The 23647-nt window shown below is 43.1% G+C and overlaps 2 protein-coding genes across 3 annotated transcripts in view; both read right to left on the bottom strand.

Moving 5' to 3' along the window:
* Window positions 1-1008: 1008 nt before the first annotated feature.
* On the bottom strand, window positions 1009-2612 carry LOC114853347 (T-cell acute lymphocytic leukemia protein 1 homolog). Its single transcript, XM_029146630.3, has 3 exons — window positions 2378-2612; window positions 2231-2295; window positions 1009-2138 (listed from the first exon to the last, which is right to left on the bottom strand). Exons 1-3 carry the CDS (start codon window positions 2404-2406, stop codon window positions 1777-1779), a joined length of 456 nt encoding a protein of 151 aa, XP_029002463.1. The 5' UTR covers window positions 2407-2612; the 3' UTR covers window positions 1009-1776.
* A 15598-nt stretch (window positions 2613-18210) lies between these two features.
* Window positions 18211-23647, bottom strand: part of LOC114854014 (ephrin-A2-like) — a 29582-nt gene continuing 24145 nt past the window's right edge. The window contains exons 3-4 of one of the 2 annotated variants that reach the window (XM_029148037.3): window positions 23388-23453; window positions 18211-22871 (exon numbers count right to left, since the gene is read on the bottom strand). In XM_029148037.3, coding sequence (XP_029003870.1) covers window positions 22738-22871; window positions 23388-23453 — 200 coding nt within the window. In that variant the 3' untranslated portion in view covers window positions 18211-22737. Of the gene's footprint in view, window positions 22964-23387; window positions 23454-23647 lie in introns of both variants that reach the window. The other variant, XM_041070516.2, reaches the window with a different exon arrangement.

Below are 23647 nucleotides of genomic sequence, written 5' to 3'. Positions count from 1 at the left end.
AAACACAAAATGAATTGATCAGGAGAAGAAAGTAGATGTTAAATTAATCAAAGACTGATTGGTCTTTTATCTTTTTTCTTTTACTCTAAAACGTTAAAAGGCTCTGCTGTTTTTTTAAGAGCTTTAAAAATAAAGTTGACTTGACTTGAGAAAGAAGCTCCAAATATTCATACTGTTTGTTCATATGAACATGGGGTTTCATCCTCTGATGAAGACTGATGGAAGATTCGACGTGTAACTGCGCTAAACATCTGAGCCAATCAGACACGGCTTTCTCCGCAGCTCCACACAGTTCCGGTCCAAACTTTAAAGCCTGGTTCTGATAAGGCACTGACGAAGTTCAAAGCTGTTTAGTCATCGTTTGAGCCGAACACAACCATATGCTGAAGTGGCAGGATTTAGTAACAGAATCAGTCCTTCTCCAGCTTGATGTTAAAACTGTGTAATATGCTGAAACCAGAGACAGAAACAAATGTTCACAGACATTGAAAAGAATCTTTACCATGTTTGGCTCACGAGGTGGCCCTTGTTCATGTCACGCGGTATCGCCAGTAGATGTGTTCACAAGAGGAACAGCTGGCAGAGTCATTGCTCTTTTTACCCTTTAAGTCGAGGACTCGCCTGAAACCCAACTATAGAAACAACACAGACTCATGTCCACATGATGAAGCAGCATCGGAGTTATCAGCTTCCAGGGGTGGGAACCGATGAGGAGCCAGCATCCCACTGCGCTCTCTAATTGGACCACGCCCCCTCTAACCCCCCCACCTCCTCTGGGGCCTGTTGCTGTTGTCTGGTAGAGGCGTCTGATTGGCTCAGATGTTTATCAGTCACACGGTTTACGCCCACTCCCTCATATCACAGCTCATCCTAAAAAAACTGCACTGTGGGAACACCCAAAGAAGACAATGTTATTGTGAATCCTCTCAGGTCCCTGAGGAATAAATATCAGCTCTGTGCAAACATAAGAAAATAACAAGACAAGACAAAGAGTCTTTTCACTTTTTAATGTGAATAATAAATACTAGATTCAAAACAAGTTCTGACGAGTCAAATTATTGTTTTATACTGCAACATTTATCACTGTCATAAGGAGAAATGTTAAATATTTAAACGTATGACTTTATTAAAATTGTGTTTTTATTTACAGCAGGAAGTGAAGAAACGTGTTTACACAAAGTATCCCATGTTCTTAAACCTGTAGTGATTGTTTTTCATACTCCCGTTAATGTGAAGTTGTTTCACAACAAAAGCTCCTCTATTGCCTCCATGCGTTTGTTTCATTACGCTTTAATAAATTACATTAAATGTCAGAAAGTGTTATTATGTCTAGATGCTTCAAAGACAGTGAAGATGAACCACCGTCAATTTCTGTGCAGTCACTTTTATTTTATTATTTTATACAATCAGCACAAGACACAATAAAAGCACCAAAGACCCTTTGACAGGAAAGGACCTAAACATGGTTACGAGATCTCTGCAACAGCAGAACTTCACTAGAACTTCTGCGGATTCAGGTCCATGTGAATATCACACAGTTGCCTAAACACAGGACGGAACCAGAAGCAGAACAAAGGCTCAGTTTAAGCATCATAAAGCATGAGTGAAGTTCAGTTTACATCAAAAGAAGTTCTGGGTAGAACCAGAACCTGACGCAGAAGCTCCACCAGTACTTCTCTGTGTTGAACCTTCTGCGTCCACACAAACAATATAAACCACCCAGAACCGGGTTTACATCGGTGCTGCTGTCCGCAGCTTCTGACTCTGACCAGCGGCTCAGTTTGCGGCCAGATGGAGGAACCGCAGACAGTCCTGCTCCTCCATCGGCTCATCTGAGTCTCCGTCCACTGATTTGTCGTCGCTGGAGCTCGGCGACAGTTCACTCAACTGCCCGTAGTGCTCCAGGCCCCCCGCTCGGCCCCTGGGGGCCGCCCTGAGCTCCTGCTCACTGAGAAGCTGGTCCAAGAAGGCGATGTACCTGAGCGCGAGCCGAAGGACGTCGTTTTTGCTGAGCTTCCTGTCGGGAGGGTGAGTGGGGATGAGCCGCCGCAGCTCAGCGAAGGCTCCGTTAACGTTCTGCTGCCGCCAGCGTTCACGACTGTTGGTGAAGAACCGACGGACAACCCGGGGGCCGGAACCTGAGGAAGGAGAACGGCGTCAGCTGGTGATTATCTGCTGAGGGCAGCTACTGACAGAGCCTCGTGTTCGGGTTCGAGTCAATTCGTCGTACCTGTGATGAGGTTAATCTCATGTGGACTCGGTACCTCTTTGGTCTGGATGCGTGGACCTGGACCTCTGCAGACACAAGAAACCGGATCAATTAACATTCAAACATTTCGTTCCTGTTGCACAGCGATGGAGGAGCGCGTCTCCTCACCTGTTGAACGCGTGCACGTGCTCGTTCATTTCTCCACGAAGGTTCGTCCAGATTTCTGGGTTCAGCTCGGTGACTCTGGGTCAGCAGTCAGACAGAGCTCCAGTGCGGTTCTTCTCCGTCCCAATGGTTCTTTTATACCACTCCGCGTCCCAGTGTGCGTGTCGTGACGCCTTGTTGCCATGGCGACCTCTTGCACGACGAGAGACCGGGTCCCAGGAAGCAGCACCCCAGGGACCTCGAGACCCAGGAGCCCCACGCTCCTCCCCCTCCCTCCCCGCCGCTGTCGGAGTCGTGTTTTCCGGCGTCGCATTTTGATCCGGACTCAGACGTTATACTCAGTTTGTATAAATATAACGGTCAATGTTATTAGTTTAACAGAAGTAGGTGTAAAGTGTTCACAACATAAATGCAGTCAAATAGCTTTCTGTGATAATTCACAAACCGGGGAAATTCCGTCGACTTTCTGACAAGATCTGAAAAAAAAACATTAAATTTCACAGGGTAAAATCTGAGATAAAATAACCGCAAGACATATTCAAAGGTTTCTGATAAGACAAAACAAACAAATAAAACACTTAACAAACTAAACAGAGGCTGTAAAACCTGAAACTGAGTGAGGAAAGACAACCTTTTAGTAAAACCAGGTTCTACCTTAAACTAAAACATGTGTCATTTATATCTTATAACCCCCCTGAGCTGTAACATCAGACCAGAGCCTGGTGCTGGATCTAAAGCGTTTTGCATTCATGGTGGTTTTACTGAGCAGGGTCAGAGACTGTGTTTGTGGCATTTAAATAAAAGCACAATGAATTTGCATTTAAGACCTGTCAGTCCAGATGCCTTGTAGAAACAAAGTCTTGTCCAGGTTTTCTGGCTTAAGGGGGCTCCTGAGGGCTGAGAGCCAAAATGGTGCACAGGAGAAAGCTCTCTCCAAGGGCACAGCAGTGGAGACCACGCTGAGGTTCTGCAGAGCGAGTCTCTCCTCCCTGTGAGTGTCCACCCAGCCAATGGGTTGGAATCCACTGTGTTAGGACTGTAGGCCATGTACCTGTCCAGGAGATCTGCCATCTGGGCAAGAGCCATGTCGTGCTTCTCTTTTCAGTAATATTTCACAAATATGGCTTTACTCTACAGGTGCTCTACTTCTGACATTCCTCACCGCTATAGCCTCGATAAAATTTATAAGTCTATCCTAATTTTCTGCGAGGTAAAAAAATTGATAATTTTCTTTCTTGACTATATAAAGGACAATTAAATACCACATGTTCCAATGTTTCACCCTCACCACACTCACACTGCCCTGTCTCATGTTTCCCCATCAACTTTAATGTGCTATTAAGTCTCTTGTGCCAGTTTTTCATTGTGCCCCAAATATCCGTCCTACCTCCCTTTGAATCTTGTAATAAAACCTACCCTTTTCGCCCTTGATCCCTCTCTCCTCCTCTCCATCAAGCTCAAATCCACCTCTGGCTCTTCCCATGACCACAGAAGTATTCAAAAACATAGTATTATTGGTATTAATAATTATTATTAATGGTATTATCCTATTTCAGGAGAATCAGAATCAGCTTTAATTGCCAAGTTTAGTCAGGACACCCAAGGAATTATATGTGGTCTGACTCCGTCTTTGTGTCCTCTGGTGGCAAAAAACAAATTACTTACAATTTTAATTATAGTTATTTACAAAAAAATGAACAAACAAACTGCAGCTCGCTATGTCACATTCAACAGTGGTTATTGCACATTTATGTTTATGTCTGTAAGAGTCATTGCATTATGTGACCGGTAGAGTTCATCTTAGAAACAGCCTGGGGGAATAAGCTGACTGTCTGGTAGCTCTGGTGGCTATGGCTTTGTGACACTTGCCAAAGGGGAGGAGTTTAAACAGTTTGTGTGCGGGATGTGTGGGATCAGCAGTGATGCGGGCACCCTGTTTCCTGAGTCTGGCCCAGTCCAGATGCTCAATAGAAGGAACCTCAGTCCCAATGATCTTCTGCAGTCAGTGTTTGTCCTGCTTGGTGGCTGAATCAAACCACACAGTGATGGAGGTGCAGAGGACCGACTGGATGATGGCCGTGTAGAAGATGTAGAAGATTCCTTACTTCCTATATCTAATGAATTGATTAATTTGTCTATGATTCACCCAAAACTCCTGACTTGTCTTTTATTTTTTTATTGACATGGTATTAACAGATTATTTGTAGGATGGTTCTGACTGACCGCTTAGATTCACCCAGTAGGGTGGAAACCAGTTTTCAAGAAAGGTTGACCAAAATGACCTCAGGTAATATTTAGGAATGAAGACACACTCAGATTGCTCCATAATTTCTATGCAGAGAAATGATCATCCTCCAGTAAAACGCCTGAGCAGATGGCTCAAAAACTATAATCAGTGCTGCCTGGTTTTCAACTGTACCTGCCCCAGCATTGGTCAGACTGAGAGGAGGGCAGGGCCAGCCTGCTGGAGCACAACTGCTCATTCCGCCATTGTTTTTCATGCATACACCTACAGCACTAATATTCAATGGCCAGACGACCTGTTCTGGATTGTTAAGAAGACAGCGTTTAACCACTCAGAACGAACTGGAGCCCAGATGCAGAAACAAGGGAGGCACAGGTTCTCTCAAAACAAAAGGGTTTATTTAAAAACGGTATAACAAAAGGTGCTTGCAAAAGGCAAGGATGAAAAACCAAAAACACAAGACGCTGTCGCTGAGGCAAAAACACAAAATGATCATACGCTCTCTATCGTAGCAGACTTACAATATAATGCTGACAGTTAAGCTCTCTCCACCGATTGGCATTTCCACTGCACATCACTTGGCCAAAACACGTCCACTATCCATGAGGACTCACCTGCAACTAGTGCTGGCCCGCCTTTGGTTTGAATACACCACCGTGATTACCAAGTGATCACAGGTGTGCCTAATTGTCCTACTGCAGTGGAGGTGCTGCCGTCTAGCAGCATTGGCTGCAAATTTATGCGTGTGACAAGCGAGTTCTATAGTGTTAGAACAGTCTGATATTCAGGGTTACTTGTATGATCCAGAGTAAAGCCCAGACGATTTACACAGAGTGGACAAAACTGTCACAGCCAAAAGGCGCCCGCAATGAGTGGACTGCGAGGCAGCTGACAGCGGGGAGATCCGACCTCGGGGCAGCTTACAGGAGCTGTGTGCAGGAGACAGCTGGTGGTCTGCAGCACACGCCGATGGGAACAACTGAATATCCCTGTGCTACAGAACGGTGGATTGAGCACCAAGTAAGTAATATATTTGCCCGATTATTGTCTTAGCTTGCACTGTGAATTTTGAGCAAAGTTACGAGCTGCTGCTTCTCCTGACCTGTCGGGGATAGCATTAGCTTACGTTGCTAACATTAGCCTGTGTATTAGCTTACAATAATAGCTCAAAATAATTAATTTCATCCTTTTGTAGGTAGTATTGGTCGATCACATATCACAGAGACTCCATGAAGGGACAACAGCTAACAGCAGATGAAGAATCTGTGGCTCTCTAACAACTGTCTGCTTTGATTCAAAATTAAAAGCTGCTGAACAACTTAGAAACGATGTCTTTATTCAAACACACTTGTATCTATATATTATATAACCTTTTGTTAAAAATGTAAAGCAATGTCTGAGCGTTTGTTAGATTCAGTTTTGCTTCTTTCAGCGCAGAGACATGATGCTTTGCTGGAAGCCAGCTCTCTACTCTTTGCTGGGGGTGCCGGTTCCTCACTCGTCAGTGTTGTACTTTGGCTCATGCAACTAAGCCCGAATATCAGTGTGCATGCTGAAGAATCTACAGCAGGACCTCAGGCCATTCAATATTAATGATGTAATTGTATGGGAGGAAACCAATGCCGGACTGAGCAGTTTCGTTCCAGCAGCCAGGCTCCGCCCACTCTCAGCCTGGCCCCGCCCCCTCTCAGACCAACCGTTGCTGGGGAAAGTACAGAGGAAACCGGGAAGCACTAGTTCTAGTCTGTGAGCCCATAGTAAATAATCCACCACCCTGTGTTAAAGGAGAATGACTGATAACTTCTCTGCGTATACATTATGGAGGAATCAGAGTGTCCCTTCATTCTTAAATACTACGCGACATTGGTCAACCCTCATTGAAAATCAGTGAAGTTTTCCTCTAGTGGCATTTTGTTCATCTCCACCTGTAGAGCTGATACTGGTGTTGTTCTCATTGCTCCACTGCATAATCTGACAACTTGATGTATTACATCCAGTTTTCCCAGCAACGTTTTTGAGCCTAAAAAGCATATAATACAACCATAGTCTATTACTGATTGTATTAGTCCATTATATATTATTCTTAATATATTTCTGTCCGCTCCCCAGTTTCGTCCCCTCAAATATCCTCTTACTTTTTTCTACAATTTTCTTTAAATGTTCTCCCCAGGATAAACTCATGTCAAACCACATCCCAATGTATTTATGTCTTTAAGATAAGAAGGAGCTTTATCATTGAGTACTTTGTAGGTGAGTAGGAGAATTTTAAATTCTATCCTACTTTACAGGCACCCACTGCAGAGAAGCTAACTGGAGATATGTTTAATGTACTGTATGATGTAAAAGAGAGATCCTGGTCAAGGATGACACCAAGGTCCCTCACAGTATAATCTAAGGCTGATGTTATGCCATCCAGGGTGGCTATCTGACTCAATAGTGCCTTCAGATTTTTAGGCCCAACAATAAGAATTTCAGTTTCATCTGAATTTAGTTGAAGGAAGTTTTGGGACATCCAGGATTGGATGTCTGTTAAACAACCCTGAATTTTGACTAGTTGATCTGTTTCATTTGGTTCCAAGGACATATATAGCTGAGTATCATCTGCATAACAATGAAAATTAATAGAATGCTTCCTAATAATATCACCTAGAGGAGACATGTATAGGCTAAACAAAATTGGACCAAGCACAGAACCCTGTGGTACTCCATAGCTAATCCTTGTGCATGTAGAGAATTCCTCATTAACATGAACAAACTGGAATCTGTTCAACAAATAGGATTTAAACCATCCCAATGCTGTTCCTTTAATCCCGATTCTATGTTCTAGTGTCTGTAATAGAATGTTATGATCAATTGTATCAAATGCAGCACTAAGATCTAACAGGACAAGGACAGAAACTAGACCATTGTCCGATGCTAATAGAAGATCATTAGTGACTCTAACCAGAGCTGTTTCTGTGCTATGATGTTTTCTAAATCCTGACTAAAAATCTTCGTACAGGTTATTCCCACTCAGGTGGTCAGATAATTGTTTAGCCACGATTTTTTCAAGAATCTTGGAAATAAAGGGTAAATTGGAAATAGGCATATAGTTGGCTATTTTTCCAGGGTCCAGGGTTGGTTTTTTCAATAGAGGTTTGACCACAGCCACCTTAAAAGCCTGTGGTACATAGTCTAAATGTAAAGATTGGTTGATTTGATTTATTATGGACGACCTGATTAAAGGTAGAACTTCTTTGAGTAATCTGGTTGGGATTGGATCTAAAAGACAAGTGGACAATTTGGAAGAGTTGATTATTGAGATTAACTCCATATGAGTTATGGGGAAAAAGCTGTCTAAGACAGAGGATTTGGTAAATTTAAAGTTGAGGACAGTGCTTTCTGTCATTTGGAAGAAGTCGCTACTGAATGTTTTTTCTAATGGTGATAATTTTATTAGTAAAGTAGTTCATAAAGTCATTGCTACTGAGATTTAAGGGGATAGTAGACCCAACACAGCTATGACTCTTTGTCAGCCTGGCTACAGTCCTGAAAAGAAACCTGGGGTTGTTTTTGTTTTCCTCAATTAGGGAGGAATAATATGTTTTCTAGCAGCACAAAGTGCTTTTTTATATTTCATTAGACTGTCCTTCCATGCAATGCAGTTTACATTTATTTTGTTGGAACTCCACTTTCTTTCTAGTTGTCTGTCCTGTGCTTTACCTCCTCTGATTCACTGTCTTGTTCTTCAGAGGAGCCACTGTGTCTAACATTGTACGTAGAGAAGCTGCAGCATCATCTACAAGACAGTCAACCTGTTCATAAGGATTAAGGTGACTGTTCTCTGTGTATCTGCAAGACATTGAGGCAAAAGATGATGGAATCATCTGCTTGAATCTGGCAACAGCATTGTCAGATAAACATCTGCTATAGTAACATTTCTTTCCAGTTATTGTAGGGCAATTATGCTAAATTCAAAAGTTAATAAGAAATGGTCAGATAACAGAGGGTTTTAGGGAAGAACTATTGAATTATCAATTTCAACCCCATATGTCAGGACAAGATCGAGGGTGTGGTTAAAACGATGAGTGGGTTCATTTACCTGCTGTGTAAAACCAATAGTGTCTATTAAGGAGTTAAAAGCAGTGCTGAGACAGTTACTTTCAACATTACAACACTACATGAATGTTAAAGTCTCCCACTACAAGGACTTTATCTGTGCAAGGAACTAAGTCGGATAAGAATTCAGAGATTCAGATTCTTATCTTAGTTCTTTAAATGTACATTCCCCTGGATGTGCATCGGTTGGATGACAGCAGGCTGGCGCCTGCGGAAATCCACCACCATCTCCTTCGTTTTCCCTGCATTGATCTGCTGGTGGTTCTGCTGATACCAGTCCACAAAGTTCTGAGTGAGTCCCCTGTACTCTGCATTGTCGTCATCAGTGATAAGTCCAACAATTGCAGAGTCATCAGAGAACTTCTGCAGAACACAGCTGTCCGTGTTGTGTTGCGCCACCCAAGCGGCAGGAGGGTCCGAGGGCAAGGCCACCAGGCCGGAAGACGAGAGAGGAGCCAGCGGGAAGCCGGAACCAGAGGCCGGGACAGACGTGGGACCAGAACCAGAGATGCAGACCGACGTGGAACCTGGGCCAGAGACAAAGGCAGACGTGACGCTGGAGCCGGAACCAGAGACGAGGACTGACGAGACGCTGGAGCCAGAACCAGAGACAAGGACAGACGTGGAGACGAAGCCAGACGGGGAGCCAGGACCAGGACCAGAGACAAAGACAGACGAGGAGCCTGGACCAGGGACGGTCCCAGACGTGACGCCTGGATGGACGCAGTCGGTGCTCAGGCACTAAGGGGAACGTGATCGACGCCGGACCACCAGGAGCTGAGGCCAACGTGATCGACGTCGGAACACCAGGAGCTGAGGCAAACAGGATTGACGCCGGACCACCAGGGACTGAGGCAAACGTGATCAACGCCGGATCACCAGGGGCTGAGGCAAACGTGGCCGGGACTGGGCCACCAAGAACTGAAGTGGATGTGGTCAGTACCGGACCACCAGGAACTGATGCAGGCGTGTTCGGTGCCGGACGACCAGCCTGGACTCACTGGGATGGAATGGGGCATGGTCTCCGCAGGACCACCAGGAGCTCCAGGAGCGGCCCCTTTGCTGGTGTCACAGAGGCCTGGAGCAACCTCTTTGCGGCCGGTGGGAACGACCCTCCCTTGGAGGTCGACAGGACCTGAGTCAGGAACGACCTCCCAATGGAGGCAGACGGGAATGACCCCTCCTTGGGGGCCAACAGGACCTGAGGCAGGAACGAACCCCCCTTGGAGGCAGACAGGATCTGAGGCAGGACTGACCCCTCCTTGGAGGCCGACAAGGGCTGGAACATCGTCTTCAGGGCCGACAAGGGCAGGAACAGCCTCTTCAGGGCCGACAAGGGCAGGAACAGTCTCTTCAGGGCCGACAGGAACTGGGGCAGAAGGAGGACCAGACTTAACTCTCCAGACCCAACGGTGGGCAACAAGACCGCTTCCTCAGGCCCGACGGGGACAGGGCAGCCACTGCATGCGGTCTCCTCTCTGGAGCCGACAGGGCTGCGTGCGGTCTCCTCTCTGGAACCGGCAGTGCTCCATACGGCTGCTGAGCTCGACGGGGCAGAAGCCGGGCCCGACTAGACTAGAACTTAGCTTGACCGGCATGTGATAGATGTGGGATAGTCAGCTGGAAAACCAGAGAGGACCTCTGCTGAAGAAGAGGGCCATTCGGTCGCAGCGACCGAGGTCTCTTAGCCCTGAACCTTGGAACCGTGCCTGACGTCGTCCAGATTCTGGGACTGGCGCGGGATGGGTTTCCATGACTGGGTCAGACTAGGGAACAGAGATGCATGATGAACCAGAGATAGCAGTTCTGTGATCAGAGTGAGACAGGAAGTACTTCAAAGTAAAACCGGAGAATAGAACCAAAACATGATAGACAGGAAGTACTTCAAAATAAAACCGGAACATGACCAGAAACATGACAACATGAGTGAAAACAGGAAGTCCTTTACAAAATAAAACCGGAACATGACCAGGAACATGACACTGACGTATAGAGGGTGAAGAGGAAGGGGCCAGTACAGTCCCCTGTGGGGCCTCCCACAATTCAGGTGAGAGTGTCAGACACAGTCCCTGGCTCTCACAAACTGAGGCCTGTTTGAGGTGATACATGATTCACTCCATCAGATGGAGGTCCACACCAGCCTCCTCCAGTTTGTGTTTCAGAAGCACCAGCTGGATGGTGTTGAAAGCCTTGGAGAAGTCAAAGAACATGATCACAGAGCTGCCGGGCTTCTCCAGGTGAGAAAGAGCTCGATGTAGGAGGAAGATGATGGCGTCATCTGCTCCTATGTGAGCGGTTGCTTGGTCAAAGCTATTGAAGTGTGAGTTCAGCTCGTTGACCCAGCTCAGGTCCCCCTAAGCTTATGGTTGTGGAGCTTTGAAGCTAGAGATGGTTCTCAGGCTTCTCCACACCTCCAGATGCTGCAGTTGCGCCTCCATCTTCCTCCTGAAGAAGAAGTTGTGTAGTCCGTTACACAGTATGTTATTGCATTAATGTCCTCCCCATGTGGGTCACAGAGCTCCGTCCACACACTGGTGTTAAAGCCTCCTCATGTTGTTTAGTCTCCCTACTCAGACAACTCAGAGTGGAGCCCAGGGCGCAGAGTCGCAGTCTTACACGCCTCTCTGCATGTTCGCATAGAGACTGTGTCTGCTCCCCGACCAACTAAACTAGTCACAAACAAATCAAAGAGGAGTGACTTACCAGAATTTATTAAACATCAAAACAGTTCCTCTTACAGAACAAAGTAACAGTAAGTTAATAAAGTGTGGTTTATTAAATATCAGATCTCTCTCATCTAAATCCTTGTTAATACATGACTTGATGTGAAGTGACCATCACATAGATCTGTTCTGTCTCACTGAAACCTGGCTGTAGCAGGATGAATATGTTACTTTAAATGAGTCAACTCCAATGAGTCACATCAACACATGTTCCTAGAAGTACAGGTAGAGGTGGAGGAGTAGCAACAATTTATAACTCGGATTATTAATTACTCCTAAACCCAAACATAGTTATAACTCATTTGAGAGTCTCACTCTGAGCCTCTCTCACCCAGAAGCCAGTTGTGTTTTGTATTGTTTACCGTCTTTGTAGTGGCAGATTTTAACATTCATGTAGATGTTGACAGCAACTGTCTCAGCACTGCTTTTAACTCCTTAATAGACACTATTGGTTTTACTCACCAGGTAAATGAACCCACTCATCGTTTTACCCATACCCTCGATCTTGTCCTGACATATGGGGTTGAAATTGATAATTTAATAGTTCTTACCCAAAAACCCTCTGTTATCTGACCTTTTCTTATTAACTTTTGAATTAAGCACACTATTGACCTTACAATAGCTGGAAAGAAATGTTACTATAGCAGATGTTTATCTGACAACGCTGTTGCCAAATTCAAGGAGATGATTCCATTATCTTTTGCCTCAATGTCTTGTAGATACACAGAGAACAGTCACCTTAATCCTTATGAACAGGTTGACTGTCTTGTAGATGATGCTGCAGCTACTCTACGTACAATGTTAGACACAGTGGCTCCTCGGAAGAAGAAGGCAGTGACTCAGAGGAGGTTATCTCCATGGTATAACTCAGAGATCCACAGCCTAAAGCACAGGACCAGACAACTAGAAAGGCAGTGGTGTTCCAACAAAATTAATCTAAACTGTATAGCATGGAAGGATAGTCTAATAATACATAAAAAAGCACTTTGTGCTGCTAGAAAAATATTCGGGGGGGCCAAATGTAAAAGGAGCACCAATAACTAGTTTTCTCACATTTAACTAAATGACACAACATGTTTTCTCATGTTTTCTTATATTTAGTTAAATGTGCAAAAGTCTAAATGTAAATGTTAAATGTAAATTTTAAATGTAAATGTTAAATGATCGCCGAGCGTAAGACTGAATATTCATGAATGTGCAAATAGACTCCACCCCTACCCTCAAACAGCGCTGGTCTCAGATCAGAGATGCAAACTCAAACAGTGCGCGCAAACCCCACCCACATCTGACCTGGAAACTTTCGTTTATAGCATGGACATAACTTCGGCTAGCTAGTAAAGTTAGCTAAAAAATTCTCCACCGGCGTCACAGAAATATTCCATCAAATCTACTTAACTCCCTATAAATGGTGTTCACGACGCAACAGCAGTTTTAAGCGGAGCCTCAGCCCACACACCTGCCGTTGCAGCCCGTTCAATTTCCGCTAACGAAGGGGGTCGGAGCTGACGGCCATGATGGCTAAACTTCAGGTTTCTCTCCAGTATTGTCGTCCACCGATCCAGAGTCAGATGTGGGCGTACTGTTTGAGGTGTTTGAGTTCGTGTCACTGATCTAGGATCATAGAGGGTGGAGTCTACTTACCGTATTTTCTTGACCATAAGCCGCTACTTTTTTCTTAGGTTTTGAACCATGAGGCTTATTAAAAGGTGCGGCTATTCTGTGGATTTTTCTTCCACCGCTAGGGGCGCTCTAACCGGAATTAGAATTTAAAAAAAGATAGACGGAAACTTAATGCAAAGAAGAATACGCTACTTTTGCTTTAGCAGATAGAACACGTACGACAAATTACCAACTGTTAATTGTTTGCAAATCCTCACCCCTTCATCATGGAACCCACACGAAGAAGTTCGTATGATGCAAGTTGAAGTTAGTTAGTTAAGTTGAAGGCCATCGATCTTGCTATCTGGTAAGGAAACCGCGCTGCTGCACTCAAACTTAGTGTCAATAAATCTACAGTTTGGGGGGCCGTTGGAGGCGGCAACGGGAAGAGCTCATGCAATGCCAATAGTCGAGAAAAGCTTTCAGAGGACATAAAAGCAGGTGGCCCGAACTTGAAAATGTTCTGGAGGACTGGGTGAACATACAGAGAGCAGGTGGCCGAGGTGTATCCACTGTACAGATCCGACTTAAAGCCAAAACAATCGCCCGCAAAATGAATATTGAACATTTCAAAGCTGGGCCGTCATAGTGTTTCAGATTCATGAAAAGAAAAAACCTGTCCATCAGGGCACGGACCACTCTCTGTCAGCAACTCCCCCCTGACTATCAGGAAAAAGTTTAAAAGAAAAAGAAACAAAGATAGAACACTCAATCGGACCAGATGACATCATACATATGGACGAAATACCTTTAACGTTTGATCTGCCTCTAACGAGGACTGTTAACAAGACAGGCGCATCATCAGTGTTGTTGAAAACAACAGGACACAAGAGGACGCACTTCACCTGTGTTCTGGCATGCACGGCAAATGGACAAAAACTTCCACCACTGGTGATTTTTAAGCGCATAACTATGCCTAAAGAACAACTCCCGAAAGGCATTGTGGTCAAAGTTAACACGAAAGGGTGGATGATGGAAGGCCTTATGGAGGATTTTTTCACCGGAAAAAAGCACTGCTTGTTTTGGATAGCATGAGAGCTCACATCACAGATTCCATGAAAGCAGCGATCAAGAAAACAAACTCTATTCCAGCTGTGATTCCTGGAGGTACAACTAAGTATTTGCAGCCACTTGACATCTCTGTGAATCGGGCATTTAAAGCTGCACTCCGGGTTGAGTGGGAGACTTAGATGACAAGTGGTAAGAAGTCATTCACAAAAACCGGCCGAATGCGAAAAGTAACCTTTTCTGATGTCTGTCAGTGGATCTTAACAGCGTGGAGTACTGTGAAAGAATCCACCATAACCAACGGGTTCCGAAAGGCTGGACTGCTATGCGAAGAGAGCGGCGCACCTTCAGAGCCCACTTCACCGGAGGATGACAGTGACGCGGAGAGCGAGACTGATTTAGACAGATGTGACGAAGCCCTTCTTAGGCTGCCGAAGAAGACGACTTCATGGGTTTCAGCGATGATTAAAATGACTTGTGATTTCATACACAGGAGAAATCAAGGTAAATAAATACCTGTTATTTTCTCTTTGTTCTGTTCCGTCTTAATCAACAAAGTTGCTGACGTGTTAAAAGGCACTGTTAGGAAAGAATTTGTTCAGGTACATACGTGAACATTTACAGTTCAAAAATCGTTCTGTACACGCAGTAAATATAATTTTTTTCAACATAAATATCTGCGCCTTATAACCCTGTGCGGCTTGTTTATCGTTTTTTTTGTTTGTTTTTTTTTAAAATAGAGCAGAAGTTCTACCTTTAATCAGCTCGTCCAAATTAAATCAAATTAACCAATCTTTACATTTAGGCTATTTACCACAGGCTTTTAAGGTGGCTGTGGTCAAACCTTTATTGAAAAAACCTACTCTGGACCCTGAAGAACTAGCCATTTATAGGCCCATTTCAAATTTAGCCTTTATTTCTGTTTGGCTAAACAATTATCTGACCACCTGTGTCGGTATAACCTGTACGAAGATTTTCAGTCAGGATTTAGAAAACATCATACATCATAGCACAGAAACAGCTCTGGTTAGGGTCACTAATGATCTTCTCAGCTTCAGACAATGGTCTCGTTTTTGACCTAGTCCTGTTAGATCTTAGTGCTGCATTTGATACAATTGATCATAACATTCTATTACAGACACTACAACATAGAATTGGAATGAAAGGAACAGCATTGGGATGACTTAAATCCTATTTGTTAAACAGATTCCAGTTTGTTCATGTTAATGACAAATTATCCACATGCACAGAGATTAGCTATGGAGTACCACAGGGTTCTGTGCTGGGTCCAATTCTGTTTAGCCTATACATGTCTCCTGTAGGGAAGATTATTAGGAAGCATTCTATTAATTTCAAATCACTGTTATGCAGATGATACTCTATATATGTCTTTGGTCAAATAGTCAACATTCGAAGTTGTTTAAAAGACATCCAATCCTGGATGTCCCAAAACGTCCTTCAACTAAATTCAGATAAAACTGAAATTCCTATTGTTGAGCCTAAAAATCTGAGAGAGACACTATTGAGTCAGATAGCCACCCTGGATGGCATAACATTAGCTTCAGATTCTATTGTAAGGAACTTTGACGTCATCTTTGACCAGGATCTCTCTTTTACATCATACATTAAACAAATGTCCAGAACCGCCTACTTTCACCTTAGAAATATAGCTAAGATCAGAAGCATCCTCTCTCAGAGTGATGCAGAGAAACCGATCCATGCATTTGTTACCTCTAGGCTGGACTACTGAAACAGCTTACTGTGGTGGAAATTTCCCATGAAGAGGCATATATATATATGCTATATTTTTTGCTATATTTGCTATATTTTTTTCTCCTGTATCACACTCTGTGCTGTTGTGAGACTATGAAAGGTTTTCTTATTCTTATTAATACTAAAATATTATAGAAAAATATGCAACATGACTATTTCCTCATTAAAATGGTTGTGCCTTGTGAAGGAGATGTAGACACACAAGTAGGGGGTTTTGGACCAGTAGGTCATATGGTTTGGATGCTATTGAATTAATAATTTCCTGAAAATCAAAATAATTTTTTTTAAAATTTTTTTATTTATTTTATTTAAGTCTGCACGTGCTTAACGGCCTCGTCCTGTGTCCGCGTAGCGAACGCCAACGCTGATCGCTTGTTCAAACACGGACACTCATTGTTGTGGATGTTATGGTATGGTAAGTTATAGGGTGCCGAATGTAAAAGGAGCACCTATAACATGTTTTCTCACATTTACTGTAGTTAAATGTGCAAAAGTCTAAATGTTAAATGTAAATTTAAATGTAAATGTTAAATGGTAAATGTAAATGGTAAAGTTCAGATTGTAAACTGAATATTCATGATTGTGCAAGTAGACTCCACACCTACCCTCAAACAGCGCTGGTCTCAGATCAGACACGCGAACTCAATCACCTCAAACAGTGCGCGCAAACCCCGCCCACATCTGATCTGGAAACTTTTGTTTTTAGCCTGGACGTAACTTCGGCTAGCTAGTATAGTTAGCCAACTAATTCTCCACCGGCGCCACAGAAATATTCTTTTTAAACCTACTTGACTCCTCATTAATGGTGTTTAGGACAGAACGGCAGTTTGAAGCGGAGCCTCAGCCCGCACACCTGCCGTTACAGCCCGTTCAATCTCCGCCAACGGGAGGGAGTCGGAGCTGGCGGCCATGATGGCTTCGACTTTAGGTTTCTCTCCAGTATTGTCGAGCACCGATCCAGAGTCAGATGTGGGCGGAGCTATGCGTACTTTTTGACGTGTTTGAGTCCGCGTCACTGATCTAGGATAATAGGGGGTGGAGTCTACTTAAATATTCAGTTCGATCATTTAACGTTTACATTTAGATTTAACATTTAGATTTAACATTTAACATTTAGATTTACATTTAACATTTACATTTAACATTTAGATTTACATTTAACATTTACATTTAACATTTATATTTATTATTTACATTTATATTTAACATTTACATTTATATTTAACATTTACATTTAGACTTTTGCACATTTAACTAAATGTGAGAAAACATGTTGTGTCATTTAGTTAAATGTGAGAAAACTAGTTATAGGTGGTCCTTTTACATTTGTTACCCCATAGTAAGTAAGCTGACGTTTTAATACATGTTTTAGGTCCGTGTACGTTCTAACAGTTTGATTTTCACCTTCAAAATCAAAGCTAGGTTTTTTTCCACAAAACAAGAAAACGGGAAACGGCTTCAATTCCAATTATTTGTCTGGTTTTAAAAACACAGTTTTCAGCTCGTTTATAACACGGTGCTTTGATTAAGTTCCGTCTTTCGCTCATCCATCCATTTTCTTAACCGCTTACTCCCTAGTGCAGGGTCACGGGGGTGCTGGAGCCTAACCCAGCTGGTTACGGGCGAGAGGCAGGGTACACCCTGGACAGGTCGCCAGTCCATCGCAGGGCAACGCATAGACAGACAACCATTCACTCACACACTCACCTAATGCACGTTTTTTTGGACTGTGGGAGGAAGCCGGAGAGAACCCACGCAAACACGGGGAAAACGTGCAAACTCCACACAGAAAGGCACCAGGGCTGCCTCCGGGAATCGAACCCAGAACCTTCTTGCTGTGAGGCGACAGTGCTACCCACCGCACCACCCGTCTTTTGCTCATATCAAGAGAAACTAGAAAACTGATGTGTTTTATATTTCATCTTATGGACAAATTAACCAAAAGACGGCTTGATTCAGTCGATATCGTTAGAGAAGAAAATATAAATGTGTTGCTTAATTTGCATATGAGCACCGACATCCTGTCGTAGTTCAAATTTCAAAATTTATTTCAAAATAAAAGTCTTTCTCAGGGGGCTCGTGGAGTCTGTGTGTACTGACTGGTTAAATTATTACAGACTTTGACACACATTGATCTGTTTAACAAGCAAGCTTGTCAGAATATAATATTTAAACAATAGTCCTGCCCTTTTTGTCATCACATACATCTGATATTCATAGCGTGAGTAGACATTGATTTTCGCAACAGTAGTTAACTAATTATGTGGAAAAAGATTGAGCTGCTGTGTGCCATGACCTGTGAGAAATGACAACTCATTAGAGTAGGAAAATTTATTTTAAGTTTTTATTTTGTGACAGTACAATTCTTTGGTTTAGAAATAATTGACACTTTTATTTTTCATTTTCCTTTAATAGTTTTCACTTTTACAAAATACAACCAACAAAATACGACTGGTGTACCATGATGGATAAAATGAGTGAAGGACAGAAGTGTTTATGAACTTCTGGTGTTCTGGTGAAACCAGTGACAATGTGTCACCTATATTAGTATCAATGTACTGGACTTACTGGGAGCTGTGGTCCTTACGACTTTCCTGTCGTGGCAGCCAACCCAAACAACCAGGCGCTGTGCTACTGGCGTGTTCAGACACATTACCAGCTCCTCCTGTTCTAAAACTGGCAGATCATGAACATACTGTAGTTCTACTGTACACATTACACTTTACATGTACATGGTATCCATTTTATTAAGATAGGAGACACAGATGTCCAGGTGGGTGAACAGGTTGAAACTGTCACTGGGTCAGACCACAGAGGTCAATAGAAGAAGTGTGACCCAGACGTATATATTTGTCAGAGTACAGAATAATTTCTGACTCTCTAGATGCGCCAAATGTTATTCTACAGTTATTTATGTGTTCTACAATCCCCAGAGTAATTAATTAAAGCCCATTGGTTGAGATACTGCAAATGAGCAAAACCATGACAGTAAACTCATCATTCATAGGAATGTTGTCCTGTGGCTGCTGTGGTCTGATAGAGGCATGGTCCAAGTAAAACAACACCTTAGTGGGGTAGAGCACTGGGAGAGAGGCTGATGGTGCTACGGGTCCTGTGTGTGTTAGCTGTCCAGCATTGTTAGCCATGAAATACACAGTTTCAAACAACGGCCTCTTTGTTTTTTTTCTAAATACAAAAAACATTTATTAAAAGAAAAACAGATGATGGTACTGTATAACAATAAAACACTAACTTACAAATTGCATAAACAGGAGCAATCACACAATAAATAAAGTAGCAATTTTTTTCATAATCACAGCAAGCTAAGTAGCCTTTAAGGTTATGGATGTGGTAAACGGCCACTACAATATTTGACCTTGTGACCACAGTTATGTGCACTGGACCTCTTATAGAAGTTATAGAAGGTAATTTGTGGGTCATCCCCAAATCAATCAATGTGCCTCAACCCAGGATCTTGTGCAATACATGCATGACTGTCGAATAAAATTGGTCGCATCTACAGCAAAAAGTCAGCTGTCATGGCAAAGTAGTCAGGACCACAGCTCCCAGTAAGTCCAGTAACTTAGTATTGTAACGAGAGACCCCCCCCCCCTTATACACACACGCTGTAAGGTTTGCTCTGACGGTACGCCAGATGTGCGGCCTAAGGAAGTAAGGCGTTTCTCGTTTCCCCAGCTTTTATTCTGGAGGGGGAAATCCAACTGTTAGAACGTACACGGACCGGGTTGGCACTCGTTTGATACATTGATTTGTTTTAATTGTGCATGTTTTTAATGTCCTTTATTATCAGCAATAGATAGACATATTAAATCCCATGATTGTTTGCCATATGCGAATGGTGAACGTGTACTTCATAATGCTCTTGAATGGTGAATATTGACCAGTAATGCATGCTTTGTTTGTGCTAAAGTGTCACCTCTGATAAAAGTATTGAAATGAAACATTGTGTGTGCTGGGACTTTTTGGAGGAGACCTGGTAGCTCTTTGTCAAGCTAGAAGGCAGCTGTGCGCACAAGCGAGGACAGAATAGTAACATTTTGACTGTATCTGATTTTAACTTCATGACTCTGACTAAAGTCCTCAATATTAAATTATAGTAAACAAATAGAAAAAAGGCAAACAGCTGAAACCACAAAAAGCAAGAATCTAAACTACACTAAGCAGGTGAGAATTAGCCTGTAAAAGCAGCTCAGATTCGGTTCCGCTTGTAGACGCGGTCCAGTGTTTTAGGCAACGGCACTGACGGCTTTCTGTCAGGCTGGGATGAAGATAAGGATGAAGGCGACTTCCCACAATAAACCCGTACAACATGCTCGTTTAATTAGTCTAATAAAACAGAAAAAACTAAAACTGTGAATCTGAAGAATCATTTCTAAAACAGATTCAGCTAGTTATATCTGATAATTCATTCATAACATCACAATTAGCTCTGGACATTATATTAAACACTCCGCTCCCGTAGTGCTGTAATGACTGGCCAACAGGGGGCGCGATGCTGCCACCAACCTCAGCTTTTACACGCTGCAGCGTTCAAAGCTCAGAGCTGTAGTCGCTGCAACAGAACCTGGAGTCAAACCGACTCATTTCCCTTCGTGGATGAACTAAACAAAGTCATGGTTTTAGTGGAACCTTCTTTTAATGGTGGTGATTTTATGAAACACAGATTCATGGCCCTTTTAACAACTTCCCTCTTCTTCAAATTAATTCTTTTTATTGTGTGCTCATGCAACACAGGAGACAAGTGTCCTGTAAAGGCCTGGTGACCTCTGACCCCTTGTTACGCATAACTGCACCCTTTACTGCAGCAAACAGAAAATATACAAAACAATTCTTTCTCAAAAAAAAATGCACATTTGTTAATGTAGAAAAAAAGGACGGGACATAAATTCAGATGCTTGAAAGGACAGTGATATCTCACAAAAACACCATCTGAACAGTTTTCCCGTCTTTTACACAAACCGATTTCACCTGCACAGAAATCAACAAAGAAATGTTTGATGAGTTGGAAAGCTCCAGAAACCACAACACATAGACCAGAATGAATCAACAACGACGAGCATCACATCGACTCCTGCACAGCTTAGGTGAGAAATGGCACGTTTAAATGACAAGTTTAAAAACTTAATACAAGTCCAAGTGCTTTATTATCCGTCTGTCCTTCCTTCATCACAGTGTGTTCATCAAATATATACTGCATTTTCCAGCATGTCTGTTTGTCTACGCAAGGACACGCTCCACTCAATGGAGATTATGCAGGTTCAAGGCAACCCAGCCCACGGAGCTCAAAGCCTTTTCTTCCTTCTTTTGCTCGACCACAAAAAAAAGTCATCACCACTGAGGAAAAAAGCCATTCTTGATCTTGTCATTTTCAATTTGGATGTAACATTTGTGTTTTTACCCTTTTACAGCAAAACAAAATTTATTAAAAAGTTAAGCCACAGAAATCCTGATCCCTATCTTCTAATAAAAAAGTCTTTGGAAGGTTGGAACTGAAAGGTCTGGATCTGGATCTGACACCTTGTTACATTAATATCTGTCCATACTTACACAGAAAAGAGCCACAACCACTGAACGTTATTAATGTGAACAGCTGTGTGTGTGTCATCAGGCTGAGACCCAGAGTCAGGTTATTTATCTGTGCTTTCAGCGTTGCCACCTTTCAGGCAGACGGTTCACTATGCGACCTGCTGGATTCATCATAGGTCCAGGATCATGTTCAACTACAGCCCAACATCTGTGGAAGATGTGATGTCAGTAATTACAAACCGAGCTGGAATCTTCTCTCATCCAGGAGCATCTTGCTTTTAAAGCTGGACTTCATCAGTATTCTAATTAAACAGATCTAACGCGTAAACGGACACCAGGACCACTGATGTGACACCATGTGAGCCTGTCTATGTCCATTCACGTACTGTAGCTGGTTCTGTCTGTGCAACCACCATACTGCTGCAGCGGATCAGTGAGTCCAGACCCTGGACACGGCTTGAGTCTGTTTCTGGTGTTCATGCAGATGATGATGATGATGATAATGATCACTGTAGACGACACCTTAGACTCAGACGAGTTGGAGAATATCATGAAATGCTACAATCACTATCCTGGATAAAAACCTGATCTTCTCCCTGATTGTTTGGCTCAAACACATAAAATGATTATTTTTCATTGCTAATATATTGAGTGAGGGAGAAACAAATGGTTTTATTTAAGCCCTGAAACCTTCGGAGTAAACATTTAAAGCAGCCTGACCATTTTACTTTTTACAATTTTACAAAAATGGTTTAAAGAGAAAATAATCTTAATTTTGGTTCCATATGATTTTTTTTTAACATTCCCTCTTTGTGCCCATTTTAAGTGTTGCATTAAAAACAACCATTTATCATCTGGTATCAGCTGCGACACTTTGATTTTAAATTGAAAACTGATTGTTTAAAAACAATAAATAAACAGTCATTTCATTCAAGTCCAATCTGCCGAACTCAAATTTGTACATTTTCATAGGCAGCTGATTTGTTTTGTGGTCAAACCTGAAGATGGTTTATTCAGAACCTATTGGTCTGGCTCCAATGTGTTCCAAACACATTGCAGCTATGCTTCAGACCTGATCTGAGCTTATATCGTTAAATTCATAGAAAGGCCTTTGTACCTGTGAACAGGAACATTTTGGCAGATGTTTGTCCAGTGACAATGAGCCTCAGCTTGAAGAGTACGTCCTCCTTTCACCACCAGGCATCCTTCAGAGTCTGAGTGGTGTTAAGGTACTGGTCAAAGCTCACGCAGAGACAGCTGCTTTATCTTCCTGCTTCACCCTCAAGTGAAAGGAGGATGAAGAAGTGGTGCTATGAGGAGGCGAGGAAGAGGAGGGTGGCGAGCAACATGGCGGAGAGCAGGGAGAGATGAGGCGCAACGAGGCTGCCACCGCCGGTGGTGTCATCTGTCAGAAAGGGCTCTGGCGATTCGTACACGGAGTCATCTGAGACATGAGAGCAGACGTCAGTCAACACAACCACATGAGCCTCAGCCCATCACCTCCAGCTGCTATGCTGCTGATGACCAAACAGGAACCTAACAGAACCAAACATGACCCATAAGGTTACTGTCTTCATTAATTTACAACTGGAACAATTTAAAAAAAGCTGCAATCTGACTTCTTTACAGTAGAAAAAAAACTGACAACAAACAGCAGAAATGTGGGATTATAAAACTAATCAGAATCCTCTTACACTAGTTTTACACAGCTCTTATTCAAACTTATTTCAATAAGACATTGAAGTGTGAATGTGTTGACCTTTGACCTAGTCTAAGCTCTAATGTTTGAGCAGTGAACAGCGAAGCACCTTCACCTGATCGACACGCATCAAAAACAAATGGACGGCAGTAAACATTAAAATGGCTGCACAGTGCCGGCCCAAAGCCAGCAGGCCCGGTTCTGACACCTGGACCTCTGCCTCTACACAAACACGATGCTCCCGTCACATCAGAGACTCACTGGTGGGTTTGACGTAGACCTTAAGCTTCAGGCAGGGCTTCCCGGCCAGGTTGGGGTGTGGGGACGCTGCAGATGAGACACACATTATTAAAACGAATCCTGGTGGCATCGTTCAGGACGTACAACTCTAGGAAACGCTCCACAGCATCAAACTCATCTCCGAATGTACGAAATCTGTTGTTTTAGTCTCTCTCTCTCTCTCTCTCTCCCCCTCTCTCTCCCCTCTCTCTCTCCCCTCTCTCTCTCCCTCTCTCTCTCCC

This window comes from Betta splendens, chromosome 4, assembly GCF_900634795.4.
Source record: "Betta splendens chromosome 4, fBetSpl5.4, whole genome shotgun sequence".
Classification (NCBI taxonomy): Eukaryota; Metazoa; Chordata; class Actinopteri; order Anabantiformes; family Osphronemidae; genus Betta; species Betta splendens.
This window is presented reverse-complemented; position numbering and strand designations above follow the sequence as displayed.

Bases quoted from the DNA above. Each gene is read 5' to 3' on its own strand.
- LOC114853347 (XM_029146630.3), bottom strand. From the start codon at position 2,406: ATGAACGAGCACGTGCACGCGTTCAACAG. The intron at 2,296-2,377 runs GTGAGGAGACGC...TTGTGTCTGCAG, and splicing joins CACGTGCACGCGTTCAACAG to AGGTCCAGGTCCACGCATCC. The intron at 2,139-2,230 runs GTACGACGAATT...CTCCTTCCTCAG, and splicing joins TGAGATTAACCTCATCACAG to GTTCCGGCCCCCGGGTTGTC.